The sequence below is a fragment of the Salarias fasciatus genome, chromosome 15, assembly GCF_902148845.1.
Source record: "Salarias fasciatus chromosome 15, fSalaFa1.1, whole genome shotgun sequence".
Classification (NCBI taxonomy): domain Eukaryota; kingdom Metazoa; phylum Chordata; class Actinopteri; order Blenniiformes; family Blenniidae; genus Salarias; species Salarias fasciatus.
Genome location: NC_043759.1, coordinates 76,360 through 90,899, shown reverse-complemented (window position 1 = coordinate 90,899; position 14,540 = coordinate 76,360). Strand labels below are relative to the sequence as shown.

The window sequence follows — 14,540 nt, the reverse complement described above, 5'->3', positions numbered from 1 at the left end:
CCTCCTGCTCTCTGTGGACTTCGGCTCCGTCTTTAACACAACATTACCGAGCAGACTGGAGTCTGAACACCTGGGCCTATCGGACTCTGTCTGCCGGGGGACCAAAGACCTCCTGACGGGTCTCAGAGGGGGACCGTCGGCTCCCGTGTCTCTTCAGCCGTCAGCCTCGGCACCGGCGCTCCTCAGGGCGGTGTGCTGAGCCCCCTGCTCTGCACTGTCTGCCCCCCAGCAGCACCATGAGGCTGCTGACTCCACCGTGGGGGGCTGGTCTCTGCAGGGGAGGAGTCTGTACCGGGACCGGGTGGAGAGGGGAGGAGTCTGTACCGGGACCGGGTGGAGAGGGGAGGAGTCTGTACCGGGACCGGGTGGAGAGGGGAGGAGTCTGTACCGGGACCGGGTGGAGAGGGGAGGAGTCTGTACCGGGTGGAGAGGGGAGGAGTCTGTACCGGGACCGGGTGGAGAGGGGAGGAGTCTGTACCGGGACCGGGTGGAGAGGGGAGGAGTCTGTACCGGTGGAGAGGGGAGGAGTCTGTACCGGGGACCGGGGGGAGAGGGGGAGGAGTCTGTACCGGGACCGGGTGGAGAGGGGGAGGAGTCTGTACCGGGACCGGGTGGAGAGGCTTTCTGCGTGGCGTTCAGAGAACAACCTGATCCTGGACACCAAGAAGACACAGGACATGATCGTGGACTTCAGGAGGAAGAAGGAAACGGATCTGACTCCTCTTCGTCGGTGGAGGTGACGTGGAGAGGGTTGGAGGACCTGAGCCGGAGCGCCAGCACCACAGCCATCATCAAAACGGCAGCAGAGACTGTTTCTTACAGCGATACTTCAACATGTTGGCAAACTGGCCCCGTCAGCACAGTTCCTCAGTCATTTGGAACAGCATACGAGGGGGGACCCAGAAGCCCCCGGACTGTGGTTATAAAAACAAGAATGATTTCAGACTGTTGGCCGTTACACGTCGCTATAGCGGAGCTTTAAGCATAACTGACATTTTCACGTCCCAAAGACACACAGGCAGCTCACAGCCAGTGATGGTGTGACTACAGTCCCCCCCCCTTCTTCAAAAAAAATCCCAAAATGGCGGAACCCGATTTTGTTTTCTCCTGGGAAAAACGACAACAGAAGCACTCACCATGATCCACACCGCGTACCAAGACGAGGCTCTGGGGAGAACACAGGTCCATGGGCGCTGTAAGATGGTCAGATGTCCGTCGAAGACCCGCCTCGCTCCGGCCGACCCTCCGCCTCCCGCACAGAGGACAGTGTCCGCAGAATCGAAGCCGATCTGCTTTTTGGACGTCAGAGGGACGGTCCACAGCGGGTCTGTGCCGCCGGGGCAAACCGGCAACCAGGACTTTACCTGGAAGTGCTGCGGCGCTCCGGGAGGCGGTCCGGCTGCAGCGGCGGCGCTCCGGGAGGCGGTCCGGCTGCAGCGGCGGCGCTGTGGGGGAGCGGTGTTGGGGGAGCGGTGTGGGGGAGCGGTGGTGGGGAGCGGTATGGGGGAGCGGTGTGGGGGAGCGTGTGGGGGAGCGGTGTGTGGGGGAGCGGTAATGGGGGAGCGGTATGGGGGAGCGGTGGTGGGGGAGCGTATGGGGGTAGCGGTAGGGGGGAGCGGTGTGGGGGAGCGGTGTGGGGGAGCGGTGTGGGGGAGCGGTGTGGGGGAGCGGTGGTGGGGGGAGCGGTGTTGGGGAGCGGTGTGGGGGAGCGTAATGGGGGAGCGGTATGGGGGAGCGGTGTGGGGGAGCGGTGTGGGGAGCGGTGTGGGGGAGCGGTATGGGGGAGCGGTGTGGGGGAGCGCTGTGGGGGAGCGGTGTGGGGGAGCGGTGTGGGCGGCCCATATGATCAGAGACGGCCTAACGGCTGGGATCTCTGGACTCGAAAAAACATGTATTTTGTCTTTTATCTCACTACGTTTTGGATGTGCAGTTATCATATGTGTGCTTCTTTAAGTACTATAATAAAATATTTTTCATTACTTTTTTAACTTACAGTTTGCAAAATGTAATCGTTTGGATTACAAAATGTATCTTACATAATGGATCTTACAAAAATACAGGTTTTTTTCGGCAAATTAAATTGATTGTTAAATGATGATGATGATAAACGAACACACGATCTGTTGCGCGAAACATTTGTTGATCAGAAATGAACAAAGCAGCAGAAGCGTAATGCAACACAAGTATTGTGTTGTTGTGAAGTCCAGATTCCTTCCTGTCCTGGAGCCACAGCCAGAGATCCAGCTGGTCCTGCAGCTGCTTCAGTCTCCCAGGTTTCCATAAATTCATTTCACTGGCTGACCAAACTTCCGGGGTGGAGAACATTAGAATAAAATTGTAATGCAGGCGTCTGGTCACGTGACTGTGTTCGGCGAACGGCGTCTGCCCATATTTAGGCCGCTTTAAACGCCGTCTCTGACGCCGTATTCTTGATCATATGGGCCGGCCATAGAGCGGGGGCTGGAGGCTCCATCGTGACGAGGCGCCGGCGCACAGGGCTCTGCGGTGAAACGGCTCCTGCTGAGAGACGGCGTGGCCCTGCCCCATCCGCCGTGTCCCCTCCATTTAGCGTCTTGCGACTTCCGTCTCTTCCCAAGAATGAAAAAGGCACTGAAGGGGCGGAGACTTGATGATGAGGAGAGTGCAGAAGAAATCGAAGGACGCTCTTAAAGCGATCGTTACGCAGGAGTTGCCGACTGCTCGGAGCAGTGGGAATCCGGCTGCAGCGCTGGATTCAAGCCGAAGGAGATTCGGTGAAGGTGACAGTGTTGATTGAATGTGGAAATTAAAAAATAAAAAGTTATAACCACAGTCCGGGGACTTTTGGGTCCCCCTCGTACTGACTGTTTCTGTGAGGCGAGCTGTTGTTTATCCAGAGGACCGTCGGGACGGTCTTCAGGACGGACGCAGTGGAAGTGGACGGTGTTTTTGTCCCCCTCGTCAAACTCATCAAACACACAATCCAACAACCCCACAACACTCTGGTGGACACGTTACAATCCACACACTCACTACGCTGTGGAACACCAACAAATAATACTGTAAAGCAAATACTGGGAACTACTTTTTCTTTGAAATCACTACACCCAGACGCCATGTCGAGTAAGTAGTTCCGTTTCAGCAATCTTCACATGAACAACTCAATCTGGTCATTTTGCTTTAATATTCCACAGCGTAGTGAATGTGTGGATTGTAACGTGTCCACCAGAGTGTTGTGGGGTTGTTGGATTGTGTATTTGATGAGTTTGACGAGGGGGAACAAAAATACCGTCCACTTCCACTGTGTCCGTCCTGAAAACCTTCCTGACTCTCCTCTGGATGAACAACAGCTCGCCTCACAGAACAGTCAGTCTGCTGCTCTGATGACTGAGGAGTTGAGCTCAATGGGCCAATTTGCCAAAACGTTGAAGTATGGCTTTCAGGACTGTTATGCTGAGTCCCATTTCCCCCCTCAGCCCTCCCCCTTGGCCCTCCCCCTCGTTTTGGCGTTCACGTGGCGGGCACGTGAGCGGGATTACTCCTGCAGCAACACATCATCAGCAGGGTCAAACTAACCCGTCCCACGACGGTCTAACCGGCTCACGCTCCCTGTTAGTGGAGGACAGTCCCACCGCCTGGTGAGTTTCTGCCTCGCAGTGACAGGAAGAGCCACGTCCAGGGATCAAAAAGCAACGTCGCTATGAACTCTGGGCCGCCACCAGCCGGTTCTCCCTGTGGGAACTTTTCTGACTCCTCCTGCTTAAAACCCAAAAAGTCAGAAGGATCCTCCACGTGTCCCGACCAGGCTCCGCCTCCGCTCATAAAACATGAAGATAATGCAGAAGCGCAAAAAGGTTGTAATTCCGGGGAAATTCCAGCAGGGGGCGATGATGCTGGTTTCGAAAAGAGCCGCGGTCTCATTGGAACCATTCAAAATGCTGATTTTCAGAGTGAAAATAAACCTTTAAAGCTCCGGTTCCAGACCAGGTCCTGGTCTCGGTCTCTGGTTCTAGAACCTGCTGCTTCACCAGACTCTGGTTTTCACTGAAATCATCTGTTGATTTTATATTAGGAGTTAAAGTTTTGCTTAAATGGCCCAATCACAGCGCCTCCTCTGGCCCCGTGATGCGGTCACGTGACGGGCTGGACCAATCACATCACATCCGGTTTGAAACGTTGGACATGGAGACGTCCTGCTGGACTGGCTGCAGTCTGCAGGACGGGGTTTGGGACGCTGTGGGGACGTCAGGAAAGCTCTGTCCATTATGTTAACGATCTGTGGTCCCGACTGTCATCATGACGGGGGGGGGCTATTCACCCCTCCACACGGAGATTCTCCCGAGGCTCACTCCAAACGGAGGGCTATGATCCAGCGGCGGGCGGTGACGGGAGCGCTTGTTTTGTCCGCCTACACCGTGACTGGTGCAGGTGGGAAACGAGCGCTCCCGCCAATGCGGAAGTGAACTGACCCCGCCCGCAACTTGCGGTCTAGGCGGACAAAACAAGCACCCCTCACCACCGGCCGCCACTGGATGACAGATTTCCCAGAAAGCCTTGCAAGATCGACAAGATGGCGGCGTGTGCAACGGAAGAAGTTCATAATGTCAGTATTTTGTCAATAAGTTTTAAAATGTAAGAAAAACATTCTTCTTCGGCAAACAATTGTCGCTTCTGCCTCCGTCATCGGCAGCGGCGACTACTGATGACGTACGCGATTGTCGGAGGGGTGTTCCAATTCGGAGGGGTTTACTTTCGGCCCGACCCCTTAGCACTCCGTTTCGGGGGGGGGGGGGGCTAGAAAGAGAAATGGGATGGGGTCGAAGAAACGACTCCTCAGACAGGAGCTGCTGGCGTCTTTTTCCCGGTGCTCCATGCGGACCGTCCTCCGGTCCTGGTCCTGGTTCTGGTTCTGTCTGGTTCTTCAGCCGCCCAGCTGCAGGCAGGACGGCGCCGCGACGATCCCGGCTTCCTCCGTCTCTGGAGGAACTCCACAGTTCTCACTGCCTCAGCAGAGCACAAAACTTAATACAGGACGAATCCCACCCCGGACACCCCCTCCCTGAGCTGCTGGCCTCCGGCAGACGCTTTCCGCCATGACGGACCAAAACAAACAGACTGAAAGCAGCTTCTGTGCGAGCGCCGTCGTCACGCCGAGCCCGTCGTCACGCCGAGCCCGTCGTCACGCGCTGAGCCCGTCGTCGCGCCGAGCCCGTCGTCACGCCGAGCCCGTCGTCACGCCGAGCCGTCCTCAGGCTGCCGCACGGCTTTGGAACGTTTTGCGATGTTGAGTTGGTCGCTGTCTGAGTGATGTAAACACTTCATTTTATTATCATTAGGTTTTGTGTGTGTGTGTGTGTGTGTGTGTGTGTGTGTGTGTGTGTGTGTGTGTAGGTGCATACGGATGTATGCACACACTCTTGTTTGCACTCATTTTTTATCTCTTTTTTTTGATGTTTTGAATGGCACTCAGTGAGGAGGCTGAACGTGCAGGTTGGCTGTTCTGGTTACAATAAAGACAATCTGTCCTCTCCTGTCCTCTCCTGTCCTCTCTGACCCAGGAGGTCCTGAACGGGGGAGGGGCCGAGATCCAGCTCACCGCCGCCGCCTCGTTCTCCAGCATCCTGCAGGACGACATCATCCTGATCCACACACACACCTTCTGCATCCTGAGGACCGTCCTGCTGCAGCTGGGACGCCTGGACGCACACCTGGACGCACAGCTGGACGCACAGCTGGACACACACCTGAGACACCAGGACACAGGTGAGACACCAGGACGCACAGCTGGACACACCTGAGACACCAGGACACACAGCTGGACACAGCTGAGACACCTGGGACACACACCTGAGACACCAGGACACAGGTGAGACACTCTGGCTGTGTCGGAGACGGCATGCTGACCTCCTCCTCATACTTGCTGAGCATGCAGAGCGTTCACACTGGCAGTATGCGGTTTGTGAGTGTGCGAGAAGTTCCCGATGCATACTGCATTCGCCAGAAATGTTGAGTATACGTCGTGAGTTTACTGCTCATACTGAAATTACCCAAGATGCAACACGACAGACAATGGACTTATTTATTTATTTTAATAAACTTCATTCAGTTCACAGTGACTGTTTCTTACTGATGCACATTTACAGGCTGAGTGTGGCTCCAGATAGAATCTTCCCTCCAGTGTTTGTGCCAGTCGGTCTGTTCTGTTAGAGATTTCTGATTGGATTTACATTGATTAAAAATAGTAAAAAAAAAAAAAAAACTTTTTCAAAGTAAAAGCACAGATCGGTTTTTTTGCATGAGAAAGGGGAAGGGGTGCTTTATTTTGGTGAAAATAACCGGAAGTGCGTTGCTCACTGCGGCTGGCTCACATTTCGCTGAATTCATCCGAACAGAATCCTAAACGGTTGATATTCAGACAAATAAACGACAAATCGGCTCTGAGCCTCCACCTGTCGCCTCATTTGAAAAAAATCTCAATAAAGTTCTACATTTGAAGAGTTTAGAGCTGAAGTGAAATCAGCTTCAGCCGGTCGATTTCAGCTGGGAGAGGAGTGCAATGCATTGTGGGTTATTATGTAGTACGCTGTAGTGTAAACGCTTTGCATACTGTCTGATGGACTGAGTATGCAGTATGCAGTATGGACAGTATGGGTATGGAAGGATGTAGTAGGCAGGATGCGATTTCGAACACAGCCCAGGACACAGGTGAGACACCTGGACACACACCTGAGACACCTGGACACACACCTGGACACACACCTGAGACACCTGGACACACACCTGGACACACACCTGAGACACAAGAAACAGTTGACAACAAGAAGCAGAAGTGACAACAGTGTGTGTGTGTGTGTGTGTGTGTGTGTGTGTGTGTGTGTGTGTGTGTGTGTGTGTGTGTGTGTTGACAGTGGTGTTCAATGCGTGGTTGGAGACCCTGCTGTTGGCCATCAATGCTTTACCCAAAGAGACCATCAAACAGGAGGTGAGTACACTGACCTGTCTCACCCTCTGCCTGTCTCACCCTGCCTGTCTCACCCTCTGTCTCACTCTCTACCTGTCTTGCTGATGTCTGTCTCACCCTCTGCCTGTCTTGCTGATGTTTGTCTCACCCTCTGTCTCACCCTCTGTCTGTAGGTGCTGAGTCCTCTCCTCTATCACTCTCAGACGTCTCACTCTCTTCAGTCTCGTCTGGCCAGTTGTCGGATTTTAGGAAAAGTCGCCTCGAAGTTCGAGTCACACATGTGAGACGATACTACACCCTGACTACACCCTGACAACACCCTGACAACACCCTGAGTCTACCCTGGACTACACCCTGACTACACCCTGACAACACCCTGAGTCTACCCTGAACTACACCCTGACTACACCCTGACAACACCCTGAGTCTACCCTGGACTACACCCTGACTACACCCTGACAACACCCTGAGTCTACCCTGAACTACACCCTGACTACACCCTGACAACACCCTGAGTCTACCCTGGACTACACCCTGACAACACCCTGAGTCTACCCTGGACTACACCCTGACAACACCCTGAGTCTACCCTGGACTACACCCTGACTACACCCTGACAACACCCTGAGTCTACCCTGAACTACACCCTGACTACACCCTGACAACACCCTGGAGTCTACCCTGGACTACACCCTGACTACACCCTGACAACACCCTGACAACACCCTGAGTCTACCCTGGACTACACCCTGACAACACCCTGAGTCTACCCTGGACTACACCCTGAGTCTACCCTGGACTACACCCTGACTACACCCTGACAACACCCTGAGTCTACCCTGGACTACACCCTGACTACACCCTGACAACACCCTGAGTCTACCCTGAACTACACCCTGACTACACCCTGACAACACCTGAGTCTACCCTGGACTACACCCTGACTACACCCTGACAACACCTTGAGTCTACCTGAACTACACCTGACTACACCCTGACCAACACCCTGAGTCTACCCGAACTACACCCTGACTACACCCTACAACACTCTGAGTCTACCCTGGACTACACCCTGACAACACCCTGAGTCTACCCTGGACTACACCCTGACTACACCCTGACAACACCCTGAGTCTACCCTGGACTACACCCTGACTACACCCTGACAACACCCTGAGTCTACCCTGGACTACACCCTGACTAGACCCTGACAAACACCCTGAGTCTCCCCTGAACTACACCCTGACTACACCCTGACAACACCCTGAGTCTACCCTGGACTACACCCTGACTACACCCTGGACAACACCTTGAGTCTACCCTGAACTACACCCTGACTACACCCTGAGTCTGCCTGGACTACACCTGACTACACCTGACAGAACACCCTGAGTCTAACTGGACTACACCTGACTTCACCCTGCAACACCCTGAGTCTACCCTGGACTACACCCCTGACTACACCCTGAGTATGACCCTGGACTACACCCTGACACACACCCTGAGTCTACCCTGGGACTACACCCTGACAACACCCTGAGTCTACCCTGGACTACACCTGACAACCACCCTGACAACACCCTGAGGTCTACCCTGGACTACACCCTGACTACACCCTGACTACACCCTGAGTCTACCATGGACTACACCTGGACTACACCGACTACACCCTAACTTCACCCTGACACAACCTGACTACACCGTTAACTACACCCTGAGTCGACCCTGACTACACCCCTGGTACTACTCCCCGAACTATACCCTAACTATACCCTGACAACACCCTGACTACACCCTGACTACACCTTGAACTACACCCTGACTACAAACTACTACACCCTGACTACACTTGAACTACACCCTGACTACACCTTGAACTACACCCTGACTACACCCTGACTACACCTTGAACTACACCCTGACTACACCTTGAACTACACCCTGACTACAAACTACTACACCCTGACTACACCCTGACTACACCTTAAACTATACCCTGACTACAAACTACTACACCTGACTACACCCTGACTACACCTTAAACTACACCCTGACTACAACTACTACACCCTGACTACACCTTGAACTACACCTGACTACACTTGAACTACACCCTGACTACAAACTACTACACCTGACTACACCTTGAACTACACCTGACTACACCTTGAACTACACCCTGACTACAAACTACTACACCCTGACTACACCCTGACTACACCTTAACTATACCCTGACTACAAACTACTACACCCTGACTACACCCTGACTACACTTAAACTACACCCTGACTACAACTACTACATCCTGACTACACCCTGAGTTCACCCTAAATTACACCCTGAACTGCACCCAAGCTGCACCTTAAACTACACTATGAAACTACACCCACTCTCTACTTCTCTCTTTCTCTCTCCCTCTCTCTCCATATCTCTCTCTCTCTCCACCTCCTCTCTCCCTTTCTCTCTCTCTCTCTCTCTCTCTCCCCCTCTCCCTCTCTCTCTCAGGGTGAAGCAGGAGCTCCTCCCATTGGCTCGTTCTTTGTGTCGCGATTCGGAGTCGGAGGTTCGAGCTTTAATGTGTCGTCAGCTGGAGAGTCTGGCCCGGGTGTCGGGGTGAGAGGGCAACGCAACACAACACGACGCAACACGACGCAACACGGCGCAACACGACGCAACACGACGCAACACGACGCAACACGACGCAACACGACGCAACACAGCGCAACACGACGCAACACGACGCAACACGACGCAACACGACGCAACACAGCGCAACACGACGCAACACGACGCTCTGCTGTGAGTTGTTCCCGTCACAGAACTTTGGATGTGCACTTGGGGGGCACACTCCTCCTGGACACACACTCCCCCGGGGGGGACACACACTCCCCTGGGCGGGACACACACACCCCCCAGGGGGCACACACACCCCCCTTGGTGGGACACCCAGTGGGAGGGGCTTATGGGGGTAAAAGGCAGAGTCTGGCAGAACAGCAGTACACCAGCAGGACCCCCCCCCCCGTCTCACAGCCAGTGTCCCTCAGGGCGGAGGACGTCCTGGCGGAGCTCCTCCAGGAGGTGGTGCTGCTCTCAGAGACCAGGAGACCAGCGTCCGGCCTGGCGGCCTCTCGACACCCTGGTGGAGCTGCTGGAGCTGCCTGGAGGATTGGTGGGTGCTGCTCCTCCTCCTCCTCCCCTCCTCATACTCCTCATCCTCCCTCCTCCTCCTCTCCTCCTCCTCCTGCTCCTTCCTCCTTTTCCACCTCCACCTCCTCTTCCCTCCCTCCTCCTCCTTACTACCTCCTCCTCTTCCTCCTCCTCTCCTCATTCCCTCCTTCCTCCTCCTCAGATGCGTGGCAGCATGTTCTGGTTCCTCTGCTGATGTCGGTCTGTGCACTCCTCCACCCTGGTGGAGGAACGCCCTTCGCTCCGTCACTGTCCTTCGGGTTTGGAAGATCTGCCCGCGGGCTGGCTGTGGGTGGAGGTGTAGTGCTGGCTTAGGTGTTCTTGATGGTGTGGGTGGAGGCTGTGCAGGCGCGTGGTGGAGGTGTTGGAGGTCGGTGGTTCTGGAGCGGGCGGTGTGTGGTGCTGGTGGTGCGGTGGGGTGGAGGCGTGACGGGTGGTGTGTTGCAGGCTGCCTGTCGGAGGACCAGCGGTTCTGCCTCCTGCAGAGGTTCCAGGTTCTGAGCGCCGCCGGACTTCCTGACGGAGCCCAGAGAGACCCAGAACGGCCGGGCCGCCCTGATCCGCCGCAACTGCTGCTAAACCTGCCGGTAGGGAGGGGGCGTCGGCCCGGCCTCAGATCGGCTCGGCCGGCCTCTGATCGGCGGCCAGGCCTCTGATCGGCCGGCCGGCCTCTGATCGGTCGGCCGGCCTCTGATCGGTCGGCCGGCCTCTGATCGGCCGGCCGGCCTCTGATCGGCCGGCCGGCCTCTGATCGGCCGGCCGGCCTCTGATCGGTCGGGTCGGCCTCGGATCGGGCCGGGTTCGGCGCTCTGATCGGCCGGCCGGCCTCTGTGATCGGGTCCGGTCGGCCTCTGATCGTCGGCCAGCCTCTGATTGGCCACCCCGTCTACCCCTCAGGCCCTGGTGGCGTTCTCAGAACCAGCCGCTTCGGTCGCGGCTCTACGGCCCATTCTCCAGACTGTGCCGCGACCCGGACGCCGGCGTCCGGCGCGGCGCCGCCGCCGCGTTCCACCAGGTCAGACCCTCCGGTCCAGAACCCACAGTCCTCGGTGCTTTGCTCTGATTGGCCGTTTTTATTCTCATCAGGTGATCCAGCTCTCGGTCCAGACCAGTCACCTGGTCCACAAAGAACTCTGGTTCTGCTGCAGGACGAAGACATGGAGGTGAGACGCCGGAGCTCAACCAGTCAGGAGGCGGAGCTCAGCTCCTGGTGTCCAGTTTCACAGCACAGTACGGCGCCGGAGCGGTACGAGTCCAGTTCTGGACGATCTGCTGAGAAAAATAAACAACTTTGCGAGTGGATCCTGTGTGGAACCGTGCTCCATGGAGCCAGATCCAGTCTGCTGCAGGACCCAGTCTGATCCAGTTCCAGTCTGATCCAGCTGTCTCAGGAGCTGCGCTGGTCCAGGTCTGAACCCCGGTCTGTGTTCTTGTGGTCCAGGTGTTGGATGCGCTAATGAACCACTTGGATTGAAACCCTGGAAGCGGTTCTGGCCCTGGAGAGAACCGGGCTCTGGACCAAGCAGGTGAGAACGCCGGCTGAAGTTCTCTCTTCAAAGTTCAAAGTTCAAAGTCAGTTTATTTGTCGAAGTATGCCGTACATAAAGACATACAGCACAAATGAAATTACAGTCCCCTCGGACCCACGGTGCAACAAAACATATAACAACCTACTGAAATCTAAGGTAATGAATAAATTAAAGCTGCAAGCGGCATTGGACGGGACCGAGCCCTCTGGCAAGGCAGCCTGACTGAGGCCGTCCTTGTACCTTGATGACCGAAGTCCAGGCCACTGGGAACCTTGCTCCTCCATAAACATCCATTTTCATGACTTGACCTCATTTTCTGTCGTAAATAGGCTTTTATTTTGAAGGAATTTTGGGCGTGTATTTTTGGAAAAGCAATACATGCTTCCACTGATACTGCTTAACCCGAAATTATGAACCTACTTTGTTAAAAGTGTCTTTTTTTGCAAAAATGTGACTTTTATTTTGAAGGGGTGTGAGACTTTATTGTGACAGTCATGTCTGCTCTACTTTAGCAAAAGTCAAAGTCTCCCTATGCACGAGTGCGTTAGGCGGCGCTTATCTCCGTTTGGTAACCCCAGGCTCACAGCTGCTGTGGGCGTTCGAGCTCTGCCTACCTCTGTGGGTTCGACCGCCTTCCCCTTTCTGGAAATGCCGAGCACCTGGGCAGAAGGCAGTAGGTACCATTTTTAAAGGGGCTGTATCATGCAAAATTCACTTTTGTACGAGGGGGTACCGGAAAGAAACGGACTGCATTTCTAAAATTAAAACAAGAATGATTTCAGAGTTTGGTTGTTGAATCTCGCTACAGCATGTTCTTGTGCAGATCTCTGCAAAGTATCGTCTCACAAAGTCACACAGGGAAAGCACACACAGCGCCGACGTCAACACAGCGGGACCCCCGTCTTCAGAAAACCACAAAACGATGGAACACATCACTAAACGCGATCAGCGCGCAAGCATCAGATTTTGTTTTCTGCTGGAAAAACAGCGTCAGAAACACTCGTTATGGTCCAGGAGGCGTATGAAGACGGCGCCCTGGGAGAACGCAGGTTCTCCAGTGGTTCTGGCGCTTTGAAAGGGGCGAAATGTCCACTGAAGACCAGCCCCGCTCCGGACCACCCGCATCCTCACGCAGGAAAAGATCCGCGAGGATCTTTTTTCTGGAAGCCGAACACAGCGAGCCTGAGCGCCCTGGCAGTCTGTTCACCAGGACCACTACATCCAGGTCCTGAGGCGCTCCGAGGAGCAGGGAGGCAGCAGCTCGGAGCTCTGGCGGGACGGCGAGTGGTGGCTGCACCACGACAACACGCCGGCGCACCGGGCCCTGCACGGAATGCAGTTCCTGGAGGAAAACGGGATGACCTGCTGCCTCATCCGCCCTATTCGCCGGACTTAACACCCTGTGACTTTTTTCTCTTCCCAAGAATGAAAAAAGAGCTGAAGGGGCGGAGATCTGAGGACGCTGAGGAGGTTAAACAGAAATCGAAAGACGCACTGAACGGGATCAATACACACGAGTTTTCAACGTCTTTGAAACCTGGAAAACACGGATGCAACGGTGGATTCAAACCAACAGGGATTACTGTGAAGGCGACAGCTTTGAATAATTGTACAATAAAACAAATGAAAAGTTATGACCAGTGTCCAGTTTTTTTCCAGTTCTCCCTCGTATGTTTAACCTTGTTATATAGTTCTGTTCTCACCAAAACACCCCAAAGCGTTTTTTTTTCCTTCGTGCCTGGATGTTTGAGCTTTCCTGGTGTTTCTGCTGCTCAGAGAGGAAGCCCCTCCCACACTGTGAAAACTCTGTTTCCCATGTTGACGTCACACGGTGAAGATGGCTCCCCTGAAACATTCAAATCAAATCAAATCAAATCAGATTTGATTTGATTTGAATTGTTTCAAATAAAGAAACAATTCAATAAATAAGTAAAAAAAAAAAAAAAACCTGTTGAACCTGAAATTATGAACCTGCTTTATTAAAAATGTCATTTCTTGCAAAATGTTACTTTTATTTTGAAGGGGTGTGAGGCTCTTATTTTGATAGTCATGTCAGCCCCACTTTTGGAAACACCAATATATCCATTTGAGTGTCAGAGTAGCTTGATTCCATACATCCAGTTGTCTGTCCATCCATCCATCCATCCAGACTGATTCCAGGTGTATGGTGTGTGTCAGGTGATATGTCTGCAGGGTGACATCTGTTTAGAACATTCCAGTGTGTTTCAAGTGTTGCTCCTGCAGTGACTTCATGTAAATTAAAGCCGCAAGCGGCATTGGTTGGGACCGAGCCTCCTTGCCAGCCCGCGACTGAGACGTCCACCCACTAACATGGGAGTTATTAGCATCTGTCATCCATAACATGGAGTTGTTAGCATGTCCATCCACTAACATGGAGTGTTAGCATCTGTCATCCACTAACATGGAGCTGTTAGCATCTGTCATCCACTAACATGGAGCTGTTAGCATCTGTCATCCACTAACATGGAGCTGTTAGCATCTGTCATCCACTAACATTGAGCTGTTAGCATCTGTCATCCACTATCATGGAGTTGTTAGCATGTCCCTTCCACTAACATGTAGCTCGTAGCATCTGTCATCCATTAACATGGAGTTGTTAGCATCTCCCATCCACTAACAGTCAGCTGTGAGTATCTGTCATCCACTACATGTAGCTGTTAGCATCTCCCATCCACTAACAAGGAGTAGTTAGCTTTTGCCATCTGCTTTTCAGAGTCACTGAATGAAGGCACTGAGTGTCAGAGTTTGATTGACAGCTGCTGTCAGCTGTGTAACTGCACTGTATGCCCATATATGGTCATGTCCGTTAGAGTGGAGAGAGGAGAAAATTAAAGTTTCTGTTTGGGAAACAACTGCTCCTTG

The 14,540-nt window shown here is 53.8% G+C and overlaps 1 protein-coding gene across 1 annotated transcript in view; it reads left to right on the top strand.

Moving 5' to 3' along the window:
- LOC115401841 (serine/threonine-protein phosphatase 4 regulatory subunit 4-like) overlaps positions 1-10,612 on the top strand; it is a 31,461-nt gene extending 20,849 nt beyond the window's left edge. Inside the window, exons 4-10 of the mRNA XM_030110195.1 lie at positions 5,538-5,742; positions 6,888-6,961; positions 7,114-7,220; positions 9,448-9,555; positions 9,987-10,107; positions 10,289-10,413; positions 10,572-10,612. Coding sequence (XP_029966055.1) covers positions 5,538-5,742; positions 6,888-6,961; positions 7,114-7,220; positions 9,448-9,555; positions 9,987-10,107; positions 10,289-10,324 — 651 coding nt within the window. The 3' untranslated portion in view covers positions 10,325-10,413; positions 10,572-10,612. The remainder of the gene's footprint in view (positions 1-5,537; positions 5,743-6,887; positions 6,962-7,113; positions 7,221-9,447; positions 9,556-9,986; positions 10,108-10,288; positions 10,414-10,571) is intronic.
- The last annotated feature ends 3,928 nt before the right edge of the window (positions 10,613-14,540 follow it).